This window comes from Microcaecilia unicolor, chromosome 3, assembly GCF_901765095.1.
Source record: "Microcaecilia unicolor chromosome 3, aMicUni1.1, whole genome shotgun sequence".
Lineage (NCBI taxonomy): Eukaryota > Metazoa > Chordata > Amphibia > Gymnophiona > Siphonopidae > Microcaecilia > Microcaecilia unicolor.
Genome location: NC_044033.1, coordinates 418,423,228 through 418,445,800, shown reverse-complemented (window position 1 = coordinate 418,445,800; position 22,573 = coordinate 418,423,228). Strand labels below are relative to the sequence as shown.

The window sequence follows — 22,573 nt, the reverse complement described above, 5'->3', positions numbered from 1 at the left end:
CTCTCTCGCAGGACCCCTTCCTCCTGGAAGATCACTTCTTACACTTCAGTGCCTGGGTCCTTCCTTCCAGCTCCTCACAACTTTGCAAGACTTCAGTTAGTTGCCCCTGCTGCTCAGTATACTGCCACCATGGAACTGCTGCTGCCAACTCTTGAGGTAGCTGCTTTACTACAGGTTCTTATTTGTGACTTAACCAGAGTCGCAAGGAACTGCAGTGGGAACTGAACCCAGATCTCCAGGATCAAAGTCCGCTGCACTAACCACTAGGCTACTCCTCCAAGGCCTACAGGGACGTCCAGTTTGGCAGCCACTGTGCTGACTTGGAGGAGGGATGTCTTCTAAAAGGAGAGCATCATCCTGGTGCAGAAGGGGGGATGGCCGACAGTCACTCAAAAGCGCATGGTTTAGGATAAGGTATCTTTCAAAGATATCACCAAAACAAGGAAGATAGGGTATCCTGATAGTGAGGTTGCAAAAGAGACCGTAGTAGATCAGGTGTCCTTAAATAAAAATCAGACAAAAGATTGCAAATTAATACTATCAAGTACTAAGCATCATGTAAATAGGAACAACAAACATACTTTGAAATGTCTATATGCGAATGCCAGGAGCCTAAGAAATAAGATGGGAGAGTTAGAATATATTGCACTAAATGAAAAATTAGATATAATAGGCATCTCTGAGACCTGGTGGAAGGAGGATAACCAGTGGGACACTGTCATACCGGGGTACAAATTATATCATAGTGTTAGGGTGGATCGAATTGGTGGAGGGGTAGCATTGTATATTAACAAGAGCCTTGAATCAAATAGATTGAAATTTCTGCAGGAAACAAAACACTTCTTGGAATCACTGTGAATTGAAATTCCATGTGTAAAGGGGAAAAGGATAGTGAAAGGAATGTACTACCGTCTGCCTGGCCAGGATGAACAGACAGAATGCAGAAATGTTAAAGGAAATTAGGGACGCAAACAATTACCCTGATATTGACTGGGTAAATGTAACATCGGGACACGCTAGGGAGGTAAAATTCCTTGATGAAATCAAGGACAGCTTTATGGAGCAGCTGGTACAGGAGCAAACAAAAGGAGGTAAAATTCTAGACCTAGTCCTTAGTGGAGTGCATGATCTGGTGCAGGAGTTAATGGTGCTGGGACCGCTTGATAACAGTGATCATAATATGATCGGATTTGATATTAGCCTTGAAGTAAGTATACATAAGAAATCAAATACGTTAGCGTTTAACATTAAAAAAGGAGACTATGATAAAATGAGAAGAACAGTGAAAAGAAAACTTAGAGGAAAGACTGCGAGGGTCAAAAATTTACATCAGGTGTGGATGCTGTTCAAAAACACCATCCTGGAAGCCCAGGCCAAATATATTCCACGTATTAAAAAAGGAGGACGGAAGACCAAACGACAAATAGTGAGGTGAAGGAAGCTATTAGAGCTAAAAGAAAATCCTTCAGAAAATGGAAGAAGGAATCAACTGAAAATAATAAGAAACAGCATAAGGAATGTCAAGTCAAATGCAAAGCGCTGATAAGGAAAGCTAAGAGGGACTTCGAAAAAAAGATTGCGTTGGAGGCAAACACACATAGTAAAAATATTTTTAGGTATATTAAAAGCAGGAAGCCGGCAAAAGAATCAGTTGGACCGCTAGATGACCGAGGAGTAAAAGGGGCGATCAGGGAAGACATAGCCGTAATGGAGAGAATAAATGAATTCTTTGCATCGGTCTTCACCGAAGAAGATTTGGGTAAGATACCGGTGCCGGAAATGGTATTCAAAGCTGAAGAGTCAGAGAAACTTAATGAATTCTCTGTAAACCTGGAGGATGTAATGGGGCAGTTCTACAAACTGAAGAGTAGCAAATCCCCTGGACCGGATGGTATTCATCTCAGAGTACTGATCACTAATTGTATCTAAGATCCTGTCATGACTATGTCATAACAACACTCTGTAAGCCACATTGAGCATGCAAATAGGTGGGATAATGTGGGGTACAAATGCAATAAATAATAATAGAACTGAAAAATGAGCTTGCGGAGCTATAGTTAGTAATATGTAATTTATCCTTAAAATTGAGCGTGGTACCGGAAGACTGGAGGATGGCCAACGTAACGCCAATTAAAAAAAAAAAAAAGGTTCTGGAGGAGATCCGGGAAATTATAGACCGGTGAGTCTGATGTCGGTGCCGGGCAAAATGGTAGAGACTATTATTAAGAACAAAATTACAGAGCATATTCAGAAGCATGGATTAATGAGACAAAGTCAACATGGATTTAGTGAAGGGAAATCTTGCCTCACCGATCTACTACATTTCTTTGAAGGGGTGAACAAACATGTGGATAAAGGTGAGCCGGTCGACATTGTGTATCTAGATTTTCAGATGGCGTTTGACAAAGTACCTCATGAAAGACTCCAGAGGAAATTGGAGAGTCATGGGATAGGAGGTAGTGTTCTATTGTGGATTAAAAACTGGTTAAAAGATAGAAAACAGGGCGAGTCCCGGGAGGAAGTGACGTCACGAGACTAAATGGACGCCTGAATCTTTAGCTCCTGCACTTCCCTGCATAATAATTGCTATAATTAGCTGTTATCGGAACCCACTTGCGATTAAAAGTTATTGGGATCATCGGTGAAATAAGCGAGCTTAGGATGAGCAAGCATCTGGCTCTGCACCCCCGAGAGGGTGAGCGCAGTTCGGCGCGAAAATCTGTGAGGACTTCGGCCCGTCACGTGTCGCCCGTCCCAGATCACTCGTCTGACTCCGAATCGGCAGCTTCACGGGTAGAATTAGAAAGCCTGTTAAAGCACAACAATTCTAAGACATAAGCTAAATATTTAGAAGAGATTCGGGCAGAGATCAAAGCGTCTAAAACAGAAATCCTGGAGCATATGGACGCCATTAGTAGTGATCTGCGAGAGTTGGGCAGCCGGGTGGAGAGCCTGGAAGAGAGAGCGGACGAGCAGGCTGAAGGATTTACAAATATGGACTTACGCATTCTAAAGCTTTCAGCTCAGACGGAGGAGCTTCAATATAAAATGGATGATTTGGAGAACCGCGGAAGGCAGAATAACTTGCGGTTTCGTGGGGTTCCAGAGAACGACAACAAAGAAGATGTGCCAGCTGTGGTGCGCGTGTGCTGTGTGAAAAAATTCTTGGAGAGACCATAGATTCTAGCGCCATAGAAATGGATCGAGCACACAGGGCTATTGGAGGATTGCGTGATAATCAGCCCAGAGACATTATTGTGCGTTTTTCATCGTAATCCTTTAAGGACAAACTATGGGTGAAAGTGCGCCAGATACCGCCCATAGACTACAATGAAGCTAAAGTGTCGGTATATCAGGATTTGTCCTCATTTACTCTGGCACAACGGAGGGAGATGAAACCTGCTTTGTATATTCTATCGAAGGGGAAAATTGCGTACAGATGGTCTTTTCCCTTTGCTTTGTGCTTTGTATTGAATGGAAAACAGCTCAGATGTAAACTGGAGGAAGTTTGGAAACTACTACAGGAGGCTGGTTTGACAGCAGCGACCGTTCCACTGGGAACAATGGCGCCGGCAACAAGAGCGCAGCTACAGAAGTGGAAAAGGATCCCAGTGAAGGATAAGAAACGATGAGAATGGAACTGATACTGATTAAGGGCTTAATGCTTTGGGGTTCTGAATTTAGGTGGACAATGCAGGGCTAATTTGCGATGGATTGGATACTGTATGTACATGTCTTGCATTAGACCTACAGAGGTTTGTTCTGTGAATGTTAGACATTATGGCTGTTATCTTATTGTGAGCGGGGTTATGTGTAGGGGGGAAGAATTTAGGGGGGAGGACAGTCTGTTTGGTTTTGTTGGGGTTATCTTGCTCCTATTTGTCCCATTCAGTGTGGTAGAGCACTGTCTGGTGGGGAGTTCGAGGGATAGAAGGGGGAGTTTCCTAGGGGGTGGCTGAGGGATTAGGGGAGGTGGGGATTGTTGAGTATATACTTAAGATATAGTTGAGTTTTGTTAGGGGGGCTGGTTGGAATGGGGGGGGGGGTGGACTTTTGGAGGAGGGGAGGGGTCGTTGTGGGGGGGAAGTTGTTTGGGGGTAGGGGGGAGGGATGAGTGCTCTCTATTGTTTTTGTTTCTTTTCTCTTATATCAGAGATCAAGCACATGGTTGATTTTAAGATCTTGACATATAATGTGAAAAGCTTAAACACACCCTATAAAAGACATGCTTTGTTTAAGGAATTGAGACTGGTTAAGCCCCAGGTTATTTTTTTGCAGGAGACCCACTTACTTAAGAGGGCAGAGGGTCTGGTGTGCTCTTCGCAGTACCCCATAGTTTACTTTGCTTCTGATATCAAGGGAGCAAAAAAGAGGGGGGGTGGCCATTATGTTCCACAGGGATGTGCAGGTGCTGCTTTTGCATTTGAAGAGAGATCCTGAGGGTCGTTACCTGTTTTTGCATGTCCTCTTGGACCACGAGGAGTTTACCTTGGGGTGTGTTTACGCCCCTAATGAGAGGCAGGATCAATTTTTTGTCCGCCTTCAGAGAGACCTACAGAGCTTTGCACAGGGAAAATTGATAGTGGCAGGGGATTTTAATGCTACTATGCAACCTGGATTGGACAAATCAGCTCAGCCAGTCTCCGGTGATTATAGACTCTCTAAGGCACTGGGGAGATTTGTGGACTCCATGGGGCTGTACGATGTGTGGCGTTTTAGCCATCCAAGGACTAGAGACTATACCTTTTATTCTCATGTCCATTTGTCTCACTCTAGATTGGACTATGTGTTATTAGATAAAACTTTGTCAGAAGGGGGAGGGGATTCGTTCATTGGGCATATAACTATCTCGGATCATGCCCCAGTATGGGTGATTATTCCATCCTTGAGGGAGGAGATAAAGGATAGGAGGTGGTCACTAAATAACTGCTTATTGCAAGACTCAAATAGTTCAGCATTTTGTTCCTATTTTAAAGGAATATTTTGAGTTGAACCTTGACTCGGGCCCTAAGTTAGGTGTGGTGTGGGATGCCTTTAAGGCTGTAACTAGGGGATATTTTATAAAATGTGCTAGTAAGCGAAATCGAGACCTTGGAGTACGCTTGCAGATGTGTATGGAGAGATTGGGGGCACTAGAGGACGGATACAAGGCCTCTGGGTTGGTATCTGTTCTGCAGAAGCTCCAGGAGGTGAGGTTGGAATTGGCATCATTGCATGAGGAAAGTCTGAGCTTTGTGCATGCACGTCTGAAGCAGGTTCACTACGAATGTACAAATAAATCTGGGCGACTCCTGGCGACTAAACTGAGAGAGTTGCGGGCTGACAGACACATATTGAGAGTGCATGACACGGGGGGGTGGTCAAGTAACTAGCTCCCCTCATATTCGTGATTGTTTTGCAAAATTTTACCAGGCATTATATAGGCAGGATGCCACTGTACGGGACGATGAGATTGAGGCTTACCTAGCAGACAGACAGCTCCCAGTGTTAACGGATGGTCAGAGAGAGGATTTGGACGCTGAGGTGACAGTTGGGGAGGTACTAAAGGTAATTAAAGATTTGCCGGCAGGTAAAGTACCTGGATTGGATGGACTGACGAACGAGTTTTATAAGGTTTACGCATCGGAGATTGCTCCATATTTGGCTAGGGTGATCAATTCAGTGAGGGAAGGGGATCGTTTGCTGTTGTCCATGATGGAAGCTTGGTTGGCTGTTATTCCTAAGCCGGGGAAGGACAAATCTTTGTGTGCATCATACCGTCCGATCTCCATTTTAAACACGGACGTTAAAATATTGGCTAAAGTGCTGGCAAACAGATTGGCTCGGGTGCTCCCCACTTTGATCCATCCAGACCAGGTGGGCTTTGTGGCCAATAGACAGGCAATGGATAACATCAGGAGGACTCTGGACTTACTTCATGTATCCCAGCAGAAGGATTTGCCGCTGGTCTTATTAGGGTTAGATGCAGAAAAGGCCTTCGATTGGGTCCATTGGGGATACCTGGATAAGGTCTTGAATAAGTTTGGGGTAGGGTCCTTCTATTCATCTTGGATTAAAGCTTTTTATCAGTCTTCCAAAGCCTGTGCTCGAATTAATGGGGGTCATTCGGGTCTTTTCGAGTTGGAATGAGGCACGAGACAGGGTTGCCCGCTAACGCCTCTTCTTTTCGCTTTAGCAATGGAGCCGTTAGCCACAGCGATCCGAGACAACGTGGATATTACAGGGGTGACGGTGAGGGGAAAGGAATACAAGATTGCTTTGTTTGCGGATGATGTCCTTTTGTCTCTGACTAAACCACAGATTTCTCTGCCAAATTTATTGCAGGAAATTGAGGCGTACTCGGCCGTGTCAGGATACAAGTTAAACGTGAGCAAGTCCATTGGGATGGCAGTCCGGATACCACCTCAGTTGATGGATAATTTGAAGAATTTTTTTTGCATTTAAATGGACCGCAAGGGATATAAGGTATCTCGGGGTTCAGATACCCTGGGAGTTATCGGAATTGTTTGCACTTAACTATTTGCCTCTACAGCAAGCCATTGGTAGGGACCTAGAGCGTTGGCATTCAATGGGACTCTCCTGGTTTGGAAGAATCGCAGCGGTTAAAATGAATATCCTCCCTCGACTAATGTATTTGTTTCAGGTACTCCAGGTATGCCTGTCGCGTGCTTATATCTCGAATTTGCAAGATGGAATCAGAAACGACCAAGATTACCTCGAACATTTTTGTACAAATCTAAGCGAGATGGAGGATTAGGGGTGCCAAATTTATTTTGGTACCATTGTGCTGCACAGTCGAGGTCGGCCATAGAGTGGTTCCGGAAGGAGGACCACAAGTTGTGGGTCCATATAGAACAGGACTTAGTGGGAAGTCGTCCACTGAGTCAGTTGCTGTGGCTGCCGTCACAATTTAGAGGTCGGGTAGAGAGGTTTCCCCCTAATGTGCAGATTACCTTTCATTATTGGGATTTGGTACTATCGGAGAGGAAGCTGCTGTTGTATAGGCTTGCACCCATGGGAGATCACCCTTTGTTTGAACCGGGGATTGGTAATGCAGTACTCCAGAGTTGGGGGGAATTGGGATTAGAACTATGGGGGCAATTATATGAGGAAGACAAGTTGGTTTCTTTTGAGAGGTTGAGGGAAGATTATCGGATTCCGAGGAGGGATCAATATGTGTATTTGCAAATAAAGCACTTTTTGCAAAGCCCGGTTCATAAGTAGGCTTTGACTCGAGAGGTTACACTATTGGAGGAGCTGTGTGTTGATAACAGAGGTACAAGGGGAATGATAACAACAATTTATGGTTGCAACGTATTCGGCCGTACATTCTGCATCGGAAAAACTGGGAGCAAGAATTGGATTTTGCTTTGCTGGAGGCCACCTGGGTACAATTAGAACGAAATCTTTTGAAATTGTCTATATCAGTTGCTGTGAAGGAAAACGCCATCAAGGTCTTTTATAGGTGGTATCTTACTCCGATACGCTTGCACCGCATGTTTGGTACGGCATCCTCCAGATGCTGGAGAGGTTGTGGAGGTCTGGGGACCATGGGCCATATGTGGTGGACCTGTCCTAAGGCCAGAGCATATTGGAAGGGTGTTCAGGCTCGGGTCCAATTATGGGTGGGTAGGTCAGTGCAGTGGCACCCTGCAGTCTTTTTGCTGGGGATGAGAGCGCCTGGTCTCACAGATCCCCAAAATAAGTTGCTTAAGGGGGTCTTGCATGTAGCTCGTATTAATCTAGCACAGAATTGGAAGTCTCCTCGGGTCCCATCAGTGAGGCAGTGGATAACAAAAGTATGGTATACTAGTAAAAAAGCCCCGTTTCTGATGCAAATGAAACGGGGGCTAGCAATGTTTTCTTCTGTGTGTATGTGGGAGTGTGTGTCCCTGCCCTCTGGCCTCTCTCCCCTCCCCCCCTCTGAGTCCTTCACTGTTACAGAGCCAGCGATTTGATTTCGTGCTCTGCTGTTTTCCTTCACTGACTGTGTTACAGAGAGGGCGGGGCAGACACTCATAGGGAAACCGGATATCTCGCCCCCTTCACACTTCCGGCTGGAGGCTTCATAGAACGTTGGTGTTGCTTTTTATATAGAGAGATATGCGAGATGGAACGCTTGACTGCGGAGAAAAAGAAAATCTTGACTAAGTGGGAACGAATGTGGAATTCTTTTGTCAAAGCTTGTTCGGGTTAAATGGATGGGGTGGTTATACCATGTGATGTAACATTGTTCAAGTGTTGGAGAGAGAGGGGTGGAGGAGGGGATGGGTTGTTTTCGTGGGTGGAGGGTTAGGTGGGTAGGGAGTGGGGAGTGAGAAGGGTTGAGTGGGGGAAGGTGGGAGGGAGGGTTCTATAACTAACAAAAATTTAAACTGTTTAAAAATTTGGAGGTTTCATGGATACTTGCTGCGGCATTGACTATTGTATTGCTGGATTTTTGCTTCTGATGATCCAGAGGGTTGGTGTATGTTTAGCACTATTTTATGCTTTATTTATGTTGATGTTTGGATTGATATGTATTTATGTCAATGCTCAATAAAGACCTTTATAAAATTAAAAAAAAAAGATAGAAAACAGAAAGTAGGGTTAAATGGTTAGTATTCTCAATGGAGAACGGCAATTAGTGGGGTTCCCCAGGGGTCTGTGCTGGGACTGCCGCTTTTTAACATATTTATAAATGACCTAGAGATGGGAGTAACTAGTGAGGTAATTAAATTTGCTGATGACACAAAGTTATTCAAAGTCATTAAATCACGGGAGGATTGTAAAATATTAAAAAGAGGACCTTACGAGACTGGGAGACAGGGCACCTAAATGGCAGATGACGGTTAATGTGAGCAACTGAAAAGTGATGCATGTGGGAAAGAGGAACCCGAATTACAACTACGTCATGCAAGGTTCCACGTTAGGAGTCACGGACCAAGAAAGGGATCTAGGTGTCGTCATTGATGATACGTTGAAACCTTCTGCTCAGTGTGCTGCTGTGGCTAAGAAAGCAAATATAATGTTAGGTATTATTAGGAAAGGAACGGAAAACAAAAATGAGGATGTTATAATGCCTTTGTATCGCTCCATGGTCGAATATTGTGTTCAATTCTGGTAGCGCATCTCAAAAAAAGATACAGTGGCATTAGAAAAGGTGCAGAGAAGGGGAACAAAAATGATAAAGGGGATGGGACGACTTCCCTATGAGGAAAGACTAAAGCGGCTAGTGCTCTTCAGCTTGGAGAAAAGGCGGCTGAGGGGAGATATGATAGAGGTCTATAAAATAATGAGTGGAGTTGAACGGGTAGATGTGAAGTGTCTGTTTACGCTTTCCAAAAATACTAGGACTAGGGGGCATGCGATGAAGCTACAATGTAGTAAATTTAAAATGAATCGGAGAAAATGTTTCTTCACTCAACATGTACTTAAACTCTGGAATTCGTTGCCAGAGAATTTGGTAAAGGCAGATAGCTTAGCGGAGTTTAAAAAAGGTTTAGATGGCTTCCTATAGGAAAAGTCCATAGACCATTATTAAATGGACTTGGGGAAAATCCACTATTTCTGGGATAAGCAGTATAAAATGTTTTGTACTTTTTGGGGATCTTGCCAGGTATTTGTGACTTGGATTGGCCACTGTTGGAAACAGGATGCTGGGCTTGATGGACCTTTGGTCTTTCCCAGTATGGCAATACTTATTGTTGAATAAAAGCATGAAAGATGGGGAGTGGAAAGCTCCATGATTACAACAAGCTGTTTCAACACTAAATCTCCTGAGGCATGAGAAGAAGGTGACGGATATTAAACATCAGCCAAAGGCACGGCTCCAGAAAGTCTGTGAAGAAGGGGGAGCAATAAGGGAAAACAGATGTAGCATGTTCTGCACATGATTAACAGCGTTGTGGTATTCAGAGACTTGCACAGGAATGTTGTATGAGAGAATTAGTCAGATGCCAAAGAAGAATGGTATAAAAACAGAGTGGAACAAAGAAGTAGTAAGCATTTAAGGTATCCAGTAAAATTGTAAATAAACTTTTTATATTGAATATGAAATTCGTCTAGCCTTTTCTTCAAAGTGGCGACCGTGGCAGGACGGAAGGTTTATGCCGCACACGGAAAAGAGAAGGCGAGACGAATGACAAATTAAGTGTTTGTTGTTAATGAAAGTTTTTACAGGATTTTGAAAGCAAGCGTTGTCTAGCCTAATTTCTGTGCACCACTGATTTGGGAGTGATCAACCTACTGACGTGGACATACAGGTGACGACTCCTGGGCTTGCTTAAAAAGAAACGAGAAGACGCGTGAGTAAGCTTACATTGTGGACTTATTAGTGGTATATTTGTTTAGCTTTGTAGTTTTCTTTTTTGTATATTTTCTTTGTTTAGGTGCATTAGTATATTTTTGTAGATTGTGGCTTTATAGGAGAAATTGTAATAGTCAGAATAAAATGGAAGGGAAAGGGGCAGATAAGAAAGAAAAGCCCCCTGTATATACTTTGTATTTAGATTTAGATAGTTCAAAAAAATGCACCCCTTTGCAGCATGTCATAGAATTATTTCCGTTAGAAAAAAAACAGATTGAAGAAACACATGAGAAATGGGTCAAATATGATGCAAAAGATTCTTTTTTGAGCTGGTCTCAGTATGGATCGTTTGATCGTCCAAAATTATTATCTCTCCTGAGATACATACAAGAAAATAAAAAGAAGCAGAAAAGTTTAGAGAAGCATCTTACAATTTGGAATTTATTTTCTGTAGCAGCAGATCTTTTTCAGGCTGATGTAGATAGAATACAACAAGAGGCAGAAATGTACAAAAGAAATAATCCTCCTCCTTATGATTCTCGCTGTAATACAAGGAGAGAGACTTTATGCCCTGTAAGGGATAAAGGATGGGAGAAGGAACAAAAGCGCCCTGTGCCATGCGCTGGGTATTCGGCTCTTGATGACCCCCCCAGTAATTCAGAAAGTGAAAAGGGAGGGGATAATGAATTAGATGGGAGAGAACAGGCAACAGCAGGAACTCAATTAACTATTGGGGATTTTAAAGCTCTGTGTGCAGCATCGGGCGTAGGAAATATTAAGGCTGCTCTTTCTGCAGCACTATTGATTTGGTGTGTAACTTTTCAGTCCTGTAAATTGGAGGAATGCCATCTGAGTTTAATTTACTCCTTGGCCCTGTTTTGAGTGATGGGTGGTTGTTTGCCACATCTGGATACCATTGTAAGCAAAAGGATTAGGCTAATGCTGTGGTTTAAATAATTGTAGATTAGTTGGATTTTGTCTTGTAGGGAAGTCTGGTTTCTGCTTATTTTAGAATATGTTTTATTCTGTGTAATTAATAAGTTCTATCTATGTAGAATATCTTTGACTGACTTTTCAAAGTGAGCTTTGTCTACAGTTTACATCTGGTTTGAATTATCCACAGTCCTAGCGAGTTCTGTGTAGGAAGCTAATAGGTGAAAGAGGTCAGAGAAAGTCAACTCTCTTCTCCTTGATTGATTAGTTAAATGTAGGACTGGCCCCTTAACCCCTCAATGAACCTAAGTTATGAAGTTGATTGGGAATCTGAGAATTTACTTGTCTAATGCATTCTTTTCAATACCTCTTCATCCAGAGTCTAGGGATTTGACGTCATTTATAGTACAGAATGAGGCATACAGGTGGACTAGGATGCCGCAAGGCTTTACTGATAGTCCATCGGTATTCTCAAAACAACTAATGATGGATTTAAAGGATTTCAGGAGTCAATTGCCTGGCACGGTGTCATTGTTTGTCTATGTAGATGATATTCTACTGTCTGCTGAGACTGAAGCAGAATGCCTAGAATGGACTAGAAAATTATTTTTGTTATTAGGAGAGTTAGGATATAAATGTAACAAGGAGAAATGTGTTGTAGCTCAGTCTACTGTCACCTTTTTAGGACAAAATGTTTCAGCAGAACATAAGGTCATTATACCGGAAGTTATATCTATTTTAAATGAGACTCCGGTACCGCAAACAGTTACCCAGTTACGTGCTGTTTTGGGAATGTTAAATTATTGCAGACAATGGATACCAAATTATACACAAAAAGTAATGAGACTTTATAAACATTTGAAACTGCCCGCAGCCACACCAAAGAATACACTAATTGTGGTGGAAGAGCAGGATAAAGTACATAAGTACATAAGTAGTGCCATACTGGGAAAGACCAAAGGTCCATCTAGCCCAGCATCCTGTCACCGACAGTGGCCAATCCAGGTCAAGGGCACCTGGCACGCTCCCCAAACGTAAAAACATTCCAGACAAGTTATACCTAAAAATGCAGAATTTTTCCAAGTCCATTTAATAGCGGTCTATGGACTTGTCCTTTAGGAATCTATCTAACCCCTTTTTAAACTCCGTCAAGCTAACCGCCCGTACCACGTTCTCCGGCAACGAATTCCAGAGTCTAATTACACGTTGGGTGAAGAAAAATTTTCTCCGATTCGTTTTAAATTTACCACACTGTAGCTTCAACTCATGCCCTCTAGTCCTAGTATTTTTGGATAGCGTGAACAGTACAAAAATACTAGGACTAGAGGGCATGAGTTGAAGCTACAGTGTGGTAAATTTAAAACGAATCGGAGAAAATTTTTCTTCACCCAACGTGTAATTAGACTCTGGATAAAATAGTACTGGCTAAGATTGTGAGGGATTTGTTATCCCCAGGACCCTTAGCAGTAATAGATATCCAATCACCTGTGCATCTGTGGGTAAAAGACATGGGAAACAGTTGGGCAGCCATGATTAATCAAAATAATGAAGTAAATACACCAGTAGCTTTTTTGTCAGGCTCTTTTAATCATGTGGAAAAGGGAATGAAAGAAATACCAAAGTTATTGACAGCTATTGTGGCAGCAGTAGGCAAATGGAGAGCACAAATGCCTTTTGTTCCTATTGTAATACATACCAACCACACGCTGTTGAGCCCTAGCCAAACAGCCTTGACAGCCACTAGATTTGGAAAATATCAAGCAGTACTTTTAGGACAAGATATAAGAATAATACCATTAACTAAAGAACAGAGAAATAAGATAGATCTGCTTTTTCCTGTTGATCAAGAGGTTGAGATCGATACTATAGAAATCCCTACATTTCACTGTCTTACTTTTGAACCCTTATCTGATGGGTTAATATGGTTTACAGATGGAGCTTGTGAAAGGACTGTTGCAGGCTTTGCCTGCGTGCAGGTGGATGAGAATTTAACAAAGATAACACAGGTACAATATAAAACCCCTCCTGACCATACTGCACAGCATGCTGAACTTTTGGCTGTTATTACGGCCTTACAACACACTGATATGACTCAAAATGTCACCATATATACTGATAGTGGTTACGTTGCAAGTTCACTACAGTATCATATATTAAAATGGCAGCGTAGGGGGATGATAACCAGTGCAGATAAAAATTTACAACATTACACATATTGGAATTTGCTGTTTGAAATTTTGGCAAGAAGGGAACGTGAAGGTAGAAAAACTGCAGTTGTGTGGACCCCGGCCCACACTAGCAACGGAGGTGGTTAAGCAAAGTGAAAAGATTTTGTATAATACTAGATAGACACAGGAAGGGCCACTTACGAATGTAGATAAGATTGAAATGTGGCAGCCGGAGGGACAGGAAAGTGAAAAATGGTTGAAGAAGGGATGTATGCAATTAGGAAGTGAATGGTTTAATGAGGAAGAAGGATTACCTTGCATGCCAATGAGCCAGGCGATTAAGGTATTGACTGGGTGGCATGCAACCATGCATTGGAACAGAGAAACAATGAAACAACGATTTGAGCAAAGATTTTGGACTTTGAAAATTGATAACTTGATTCAACAGGTTGTGCAGAATTGCATGGTATGTAATATTAACATACCTAAACGAGGTCCTAAAATATCACCTGGGACACTTCCAATACCAGAAGGCCCAGCAAAAGAATGGTATATTGATTTCACTGATATGATTGTTCCAGTGCAGGGAAAAAGGTATTTGTTAGTTTGGGTGGATGCTTTCTCAAGGTGGATAGAAGCATTTCCATGTAAAAGGGAGACAAGCACATGAGGTGGTACAATGCCTGATAACTCACATTATGCCAAGACATGGGTGTCCGTCTAGAATAATTTCTGATAACGGGACACATTTCAATAACAGTGTTTTGAAAGAAATGGAAACGATTATGGGTTTAACACACAGGAAAGTATCAGTGTATCGCCCCACCTCCAATGGTTTGGTAGAGCGCTACAATGGTATTTTAAAAACAAAATTGAGAGTCTTATTAAAATCTCTCAATAAAGAAATGGTGGGAAAATTATATACATGGCTTGATGTATTGCCATTAGCATTAATGACAATACGGGCCCAACCCAATGGGCGTACTAAATTGACCCCATTCCAAATTCAGACAGGACGTCATTTCCTCCCGATGCAGACAGCAAGTACTGATAGCACAGCTCAGTACTGGCAAAAGCTACAACCGATGTTGAACCTGACAAGTGATATGATCTGAACAAATGTAGTATCACAGGCAGGGACTACTAATGATGTTTGTGCTTTTAAAGTAGGTGATCTAGTACTACGAAAGAACTTTACACATAAAACGTGGAAGGATCCTGTGTATGTAGGGCCTTTTGCTATCACGGCCCTTACTCAGACCGCTGCCCGTCTGGAAGGTCATACTTCTTGGATACATTTATCAGATATTCGACGAACTAATAATATTGAAATGGACAAAGAATAAACAAACATCATGTCCCTAAACATGATGGTATTGGGATGTTGTTGTTTGTTAATGGACAATGAACACATATGAGAATAGACTTGTTACAGCGGCCAAGATGTTGAATTTGACTGATTGTATCATATGTGCCCACCGACTGACATCATCCTTGTCCTTGCCAGCCATGATATATGGGACTACAATGATAAAATCATGTCTGTTATCCCAATAATACCTGTGTAAAGGATGATGGAAACCTTCATTGGACAAATGAGACTATTCATAAGCAAGCCTTGCTTACGGACAAGTATCCACAGACATCATTTTGGTGTCTAATCAATAGTATGACAACTGAAAACATTCCCCCGATAAAGTGCAATTACACGCACAATGTTGTAACAGGTAATTGGTCTATAGGAGGAAGTACAATGAGTATAAATGTCACAGCCACCAAAGAAAAGTGTGGCAATAAAACAAGCTGCAATAAGACTTTAACTCAATGGTATGTAACAACTGATTTAATGAATGTTATGCTTTTAATTTGTGTAATTTTTAATGCCACATCAGCTAATGAAAAGTAAGAATGAATGACAGTGTATTCCCCTTTGATGAAGCTCACTGTCCTATAAATTATATACCTCAAGAGATATACATTTTGTACCCTAGTACAATTGAATCTGTTTAATGCTGTGTAACATGTATTAGCATGTTTGCAAAGATGTGCCAGGATGCTTTTAAAATGACAATGGTAACTGAAATCAAGAATGAATAGAACTTTAATATGTCAGCCAAAAATATTGAAAAAGCGTGCAGAAACTGAATGCCACAAACATGGAGGAGGAGATTTAGAAGGGAGGTAAGAAGAAACAGACTGGAGCTGAAACAGATGTATGAGTCCTGGAACACCAGAACTCAAGGGAGGATTTGTTGAATAAAAGCATGAAAGATGGGGAGTGGAAAGCTCCATGATTACAACAAGCTGTTTCAACACTAAATCTCCTGAGGCATGAGAAGAAGGTGACGGATATTAAACATCAGCCAAAGGCACGGCTCCAGAAAGTCTGTGAAGAAGGGGGAGCAATAAGGGAAAACAGATGTAGCATGTTCTTCACTTGATTAACAGCGTTGTGGTATTCAGAGACTTGCACAGGAATGTTGTATGAGAGAATTAGTCAGATGCCAAAGAAGAATGGTATAAAAACAGAGTGGAACAAAGAAGTAGTAAGCATTCTGACTGCTTTGTCTGTACATGCTTCCTGAATACCTCATTTAAGGTATCCAGTAAAATTGTAAATAAACTTTTTATATTGAATATGAAATTCGTCTAGCCTTTTCTTCATTATGTACTTATGTAGAAACTAATCTTGCTGCCAGGACCTGCCCACCAGGAGATGCAATATCATGTAGAAACTAATCTTGCAGCCAGGACCTGCCCACCAGGAGATGCAATATCCTCTCGCACCGAGGATATGTCTCCAGGTGCTTCTGCCTAAGAGGGAAGGGTTAGGACAGCTGTTGTAGTTGGTGATTCAATTATTAGGCATGTAGGTAGGTAGCTGGGTGGCTGTGGATGTCTGGATCGCCTGGTCACTTGCCTGCCCGGTACAAAGGTGGCGGACCTCACGTGTCACGTAGATAGGATTTTAGATAGTGCTGGGGAGGAACTGGCTATCTTGGTTCTGGAAGCCAAATTTAAGCTCTTAGGTAGAAAGCTCAAATCCAGAATCTCTAAGGTAGCATTTTCCGAAGTGCTACCTGTTCCACGCACAGGGCACAAGAAACAGGTAGAGCTCTGGAGTCTCAATGTGTGGATGAGACGAAGGTGCAGGGAGGAGGGTTTTAGATTTGTAAGGAACTGGGCAAAATTCTGGGGAAGGGGGAGCCTATTTCAGAATGATGGGCTCCACCTTACCTAGGGTAGGACCAGGCTGCTGGCATCAGCATTTATAAAGGAGATAGAGCAGCTTTTAAACTAGAACCTGGGGGAAGGCTGACAGTCGCTCAAAAGCACATGGTTTGGAACAAGGTATCTTTCAAAGATATTACCAAAACAGGGAACATATAATATGTTGATGACGAGGTTACAATAGAGACCATAGTAGAGTAGGTGTCTTTAAATAAAAAGCAGACAAAAGATAGCAAATTAACAATGTCAACTGATAATCAAGATGTAAATAGGAACAACAAGCATAGTTTGAAATGTCTATATGCGAATGCCAGAAGTCTAAGAAATAAGATGGGAAGTTTCCAAGATGGCGCTGTGAATAGACGCACCTGTGTTTGCTCCTGGAGGCTGCTGTGTTTGTGAGTTTCTCTCGGTGCCTCTGTAGCCTTGTTAACCATGGGAAAGTGGAGGGGGAAGGTAAAGGAATTTCCCTAGGTTCCTGTGACCTCCTCGACGATGAAACAAACAACCCTGCAATTTCCCAGGCAGCAACCGGGTCCTCAGGGAACTTCGACCCCCCACTGCAGCTCTCGGCCCTTCGGAGTCGATTGAGAGTGGAAACGGGGCTTCCTTGAGCCCTGTGGAGCGAATTGCACCTCCCTAGCCTGGAAGAGAGTTGCTGGCTGTTCAAACAGAGACAGACGCCGAAGTGGCTCAGCTGGTCCTGTCTGAGGGTGTGACTGCAGCAACGGAGATAGATTCTCAACTTCGGGAAACATTACTACAACAGGCTTCAAAGGTATTGCCTCAAGCTATTGTTTCCAAGTTAGCTCGGGCTGATAGTCTACCTCAATCTCCTCCTGTGGCTAGTGGAGTGATTAGACCAGCAATTGTGACGCTGGAGTCACTATGGGATATGGTTTACAATATCCAAACCTCTATGCAAACTACTTTAAAGCAGAATTCTTCTGATATTGAAGTTATTTCTGAGGCTGCCCTGCTTCAAGCACAAGTGACTGCACAGCAAACCCAGAAATTGGAACGTGTGGATATCAAAATTCAAGAAATGGGATCTATAGAAACAGCTTTGGTTAAAGACAATAATTTCCTACATAAACGACTTGAATACCTTGAAAATCAGACTAAAAGGCTTAACCTTAGGTTTCTTAATTTTCCCAAATCGCCATTAATTTCTCCTTTGGAGATGGTTAAAAAATATTTGGTGGACATCCTGAGAATGGATAAGGACTCACTCCCTCCCATTACACGGGCTTATTACATTGGGAGTACTGGAGTGGTGGTGGGAAATCCCCCGTAATAGGGGAGGGAATGAATCTTACCTCATTCCTAGAAAGCTCATTAGAAATAGTTACTCAGAGGTTAACTCTGCTTGCCACTTTCGCGTTGGAGCCTGATAGGAATGCCATACTACGGCTTTCATTGAGACACTTAGAAAATCTGTTTTTGGGCTCAAAGGTCCGTATCTTTCCAGATCTCTCACGGCCTACACAGATGAGACGAAGGGCCTTTTTGGAACTTCGTCCCAGGGGGGTGGCATTGGGAGCAAATTTTGTTTTGCGATTTCCTTGTTTTTGTAATGTGGTGCTTGAGGGTAAACATTTTCAGTTTGTAGATCCAAAACAGTTGAAAGAGTTTATTGATGCAAGAATTGATGTGAATATAGTAAACCTTCCCTAATTTAGCAGGCTGGGGTCTGAACCAGAGGAAGCATCTATTGATTATTACTTTTTGTATCTTTTTTCTTTTTTAATTTCCTTAATCTTGGAATCAAATTTCTTTAACTTGTGGACAAATGGGCTGTAAAGATATATACTTATCATTTTTGTTTCCTAATGTTAAATAATGCCGATTGCATATTCACTTTATGTGGTGATATATTGGAAAATTTAAATAATAATAATAAAAAAAAAATAAGATGGGAGAGTTAGAATATATTGCACTAAATGAAATATTGGATATAATAGGCATCTCTGAGACCTGGTGGAAGGAGGATAACTAGTGGGACACTGTCAAACCAGGGTACAAATTATATCGAAGTGATAGGGTGGATCAAATTGGTGAAGGGGTAGCATTGTATGTTAAGGAGGGTCTTGAATCACATAGATTGAAAATTCTAGATGAAAAAAAAACGCATCTTGGAATCCCTATAGATTGAAATTCCATGTGTAAAAGGGAAAAGGATAGTGGTAGGAGTGTACTACCATCCACCTGGCCAGGATGAACAGACAGATGCAGAAATGTTGTCAGAAATTAGGGAGGATAAACTGGGCAACACAATAATAATGGGTGATTACCCCAATATTGGGGTAAATGTAACATCAGGGCATGCTAGGGAGGTAAAATTCCTTGATGAAATCAAGGACTGCTTTATGGAGCAGCTGGTACAGGAGCAAACAAAAGGAGCTAAAATTCTAGACCTAGTCCTTAGTGGAGTGCATGATCTACTGACGGAGGTAATGGTGCCGGGGCTGCTTGATAACAGTGATCATAACATGATAAGATTTGATATTGGCTTTGGAGTAAGTACACATAGGAACTCCAATAAATTAGCATTTAACTTTCAAAAAGGAGACCTTGATCAAATGAAAATAATGGTGAAAAAAGGAAACTTGGAGGAGCAGCTGTAAAGGTCAAAAATTTACATCAGGCGGGAATGCTGTTCAAAAATACCATCCTGGTAGCCCAGGCCAAATATATTCCATGTATTAAAAAAGGAGGAAGGAAGACCAAACCAGCCAGCATGGTTAAAAAGTAGGTAAAGGAAGCTACTAGAGCTAAAAGAAAATCCTTCAGAAAATGGAAAATAATAAGAATCAGCATAAGGAATGGCAAGTCAAATGCAAAGCACTGATAAGGAAGGCAAAGAGGGACTTTGAAAAAAAGATTGTGCTGGAGGCAAAAACACTTAGTAAAAGGTGTTTTTAGGTATATTAGAAGCAAGAAACCGGCAAAACAGTCAGTTGGACTGCTAGATGACCGAGGGGTAAAAGAGGAAGACAGAGCCATAGCGGAGAGATTAAATTAATTCTTTGCTTCGGTCTTCACCAACGAAGATTTGGGAGAGATTAATGAGACAAAGTCAACATGGATTTAGTGAAGGGAAATCTTGCCTCACCAATCTACTACATTTCTTTGAAGGGGTGAATATGTGGCTAAAGGTGAGCCGGTTGATATTGAGTATCTGGATTTTCAAAAGGCGTTTGACAAAGTACCTCATGAAAGACTCCAGAGGAAATTGGAGAGTCATGGGATATGAGGTAGTGTTCTACTGTGGATTAAAAACTGGTTAAAAGATAGAAAACAGAGTAGGGTTAAATGGTCAGTATTCTTGATGGAGAAGTGAAATAGTGGGGTTCTCCAGAGGTCTGTGCTGGGACTGCTGCTTTTTAACATATTTATAAATACATAAGTATTGCCATACTGGGAAAGACCAAAGGTCCATCGAGCCCAGCATCCTGTTTCCAACAGTGGCCAATCCGGGTCACAAATACCCGGCAAAATCCCCAAAAAGTACAAAACATTTTATACTGCTTATCCCAGAAATAGTGGATTTTCCCCAAGTTCATTTAATAACGGTCTATGGACTTTTCTTTTAGGAAGCCGTCCAAACCTTTTTTAAACTCCACTAAGCTAACCGCCTTTATCACATTCTCTGGCAACGAATTCCACAGTTTAATTACATGTTGAGTGAAGAAAAAGTTTCTCCGATTCGTTTTAAATTTACTACATTGTAGCTTCATCGCATGCCCCCTAGTCCTAGTATTTTTGGAAAGCGTGAACAGACGTTTCACATCTACCCGTTCAACTCCACTCATTATTTTATAGATGATCTAGAGATGGGAGTAACTAGTGAGGTAACTGAATAACTTTATGTCATCAGCAAATTTAAAGTTGTTAAATCGCAAGAGGATTGTGAAAAATTACAAGAGGACCTTACGATGGCAGCTGATGTTTAATGTGAGCAAATACAAAGTAAAGCTTGTGGGAACAAGGAACCCAAATTATAGCTATGTGACGCAAGGTTCCACATTAAGAGTCACTACCCAGTAAAAGGATCTAGGTGTCAACATTGATGATACGTTGAAACACTCTGCAGCAGCAACTAAGAAAGCAAATAGCATGTTAGGAATTATTAAGAAAGCAATGGAAAACAAAAATGAGATTATTAAAATGCCTTTGTATTGCTCCATGATGTGACTACACCCCCAAAACTGTCTGCCATTCTGGTCACTGCATTCTGGTCTCTCTTTAGATATTTCACTACCAAATTTGAAATAAGACTTTTTATTTAATTCATTTCTCATGTCCCGATAGAGCATTTTGTCTGTAGCACACCAAAGTGTTGCTCACCATGTGCATTTATTTCTTGTGAAAATGCGTATATATTTCCTTTTCTGTTACACATTAAATCAACAGCCTACACCATTTAAAAAAAAAAACAAACCCTCCATATGTTTAACTTCCTCAGAGATACTATGACAGGAAAAACAATCTTTGTTCTCAGGTTTAAGTTCCTGCTCCACAGGCCAGATGGATCTGAGTAGGAGTCTTGATGAATTTGAATACGTAGCACTACGTCATCAGTAAGCAACTGAGAATGAAGTAAACTTGAAAGGGAACTATACCCTGAATTTGTAAACATGGAAGATGTTTCAGCCTGAAGCCCATGAGACAATGAAAGGAGAAGAAACAAAATGTCTAAGAGGAGAAAGTTAAGCTGAATCTCAGGGGACCAACTGTTACAAATTTATAGGTTTCACAACCAAATAATGCAGTCAAAAGAGGCTTAAATAAGGAAAGGACAATAAATGGCAAGATGAAATTTTCAAAAGAAAAATAAGAATGACAAAATTAAAATGAGCTTTGTTACATGAACTGTCACATTAAAGCTATGGTAAACTTGTAAAACTGAAAGGCAAATTAACAAGTTCAAATAAGCCAGTCTCTATCCTGCCATACGACTTTCTAGCATGACAAATAATGCATTATACCTGCTGTTGTCCTTGTTGTGCTTGCGATGTTGCTTGCTGGTTTGCTGTGGTGCTTGCTGCTGCTGCCGCCGCCGCTGCCTGTTGCTGAAATAAATTGGCTGGATACACACCCCAGGGAACACCATAATACTGAGGAGGCACCACTGCAGGACCTAAGAGATGGAGGTCAAAAGCCTTGCTTCATTTCTCTAAAACCAGTTTTAAAATTTCAATTTACAAATGGGTCACTGTCATCTTACATACCTCTTGTACTATTATTGATAACATTTACCACCATACATACTTCCAACTCCTTAAAAATTCGGGACTCCTACTTAATTCAACAACCTGATTTGCAAATTTTCCCAAAAGGTTGGTACACACACTGCTAACTATAAAACACTGCAGTAGCAGATACATATGATAGGTGGACACAACTGAATTTAGTGGACTGTTGCCTCCTTTTTTTCTAAAGTACAGGAGGTATAATAAAAGTTACTTGGCTATATTATATATTCCTCCAACAAGTTTAAATACACTACTCAATGATATTCTGTAGTTTAGCAGAAGTATAAATATGACCTTTTCTCACCACATTTTCAAATCAGTGCATGATTGTGAAGTTTAGCAAAAATGAATTCCTTTCCTTCTTTTTCCTAGCCATGAGGAAAATAAAAGCTAGAGTGTCAAATACAAAGGTCTTAACTTACCAGCTAGTGTTGCTGCTGCAGCTAACCCTGCTGCTGTGTATGGGTCAGTACCAGGAGGAGCCGCACTGATAATGTAAGGGTTTGGCACAAAGGCAGCTGGAGCAAGGCCTGCTGAAAACACACCTGGTGTAAACAAAACCATCATCCTTTACTTCTAATGCCCATGTAACATAACAATGTGCATCAGGTATAATGGAAAAACTGCAGCTCTTTAGATAAATTTAAAAATTTACCATACAGATGACAACATAGACAGACTCTCCCATAAGACAT

At 41.6% G+C, this 22,573-nt stretch overlaps 1 protein-coding gene across 11 annotated transcripts in view; it reads right to left on the bottom strand.

The window, feature by feature from the left end:
* The window catches only part of PUM2 (pumilio RNA binding family member 2), a 334,312-nt gene that overhangs the window by 172,388 nt on the left and 139,351 nt on the right, over positions 1–22,573 (bottom strand). For 8 of the 11 annotated variants that reach the window (XM_030198823.1, XM_030198814.1, XM_030198820.1 and 5 more), the window contains 2 exons: positions 22,301–22,423; positions 21,612–21,763 (listed from right to left, as the gene is read on the bottom strand). In XM_030198823.1, the coding sequence (XP_030054683.1) occupies positions 21,612–21,763; positions 22,301–22,423 (275 nt within the window). The remainder of the gene's footprint in view (positions 1–21,611; positions 21,764–22,300; positions 22,424–22,573) is intronic. The other 3 variants (XM_030198817.1, XM_030198826.1, XM_030198816.1) reach the window with 2 other exon arrangements.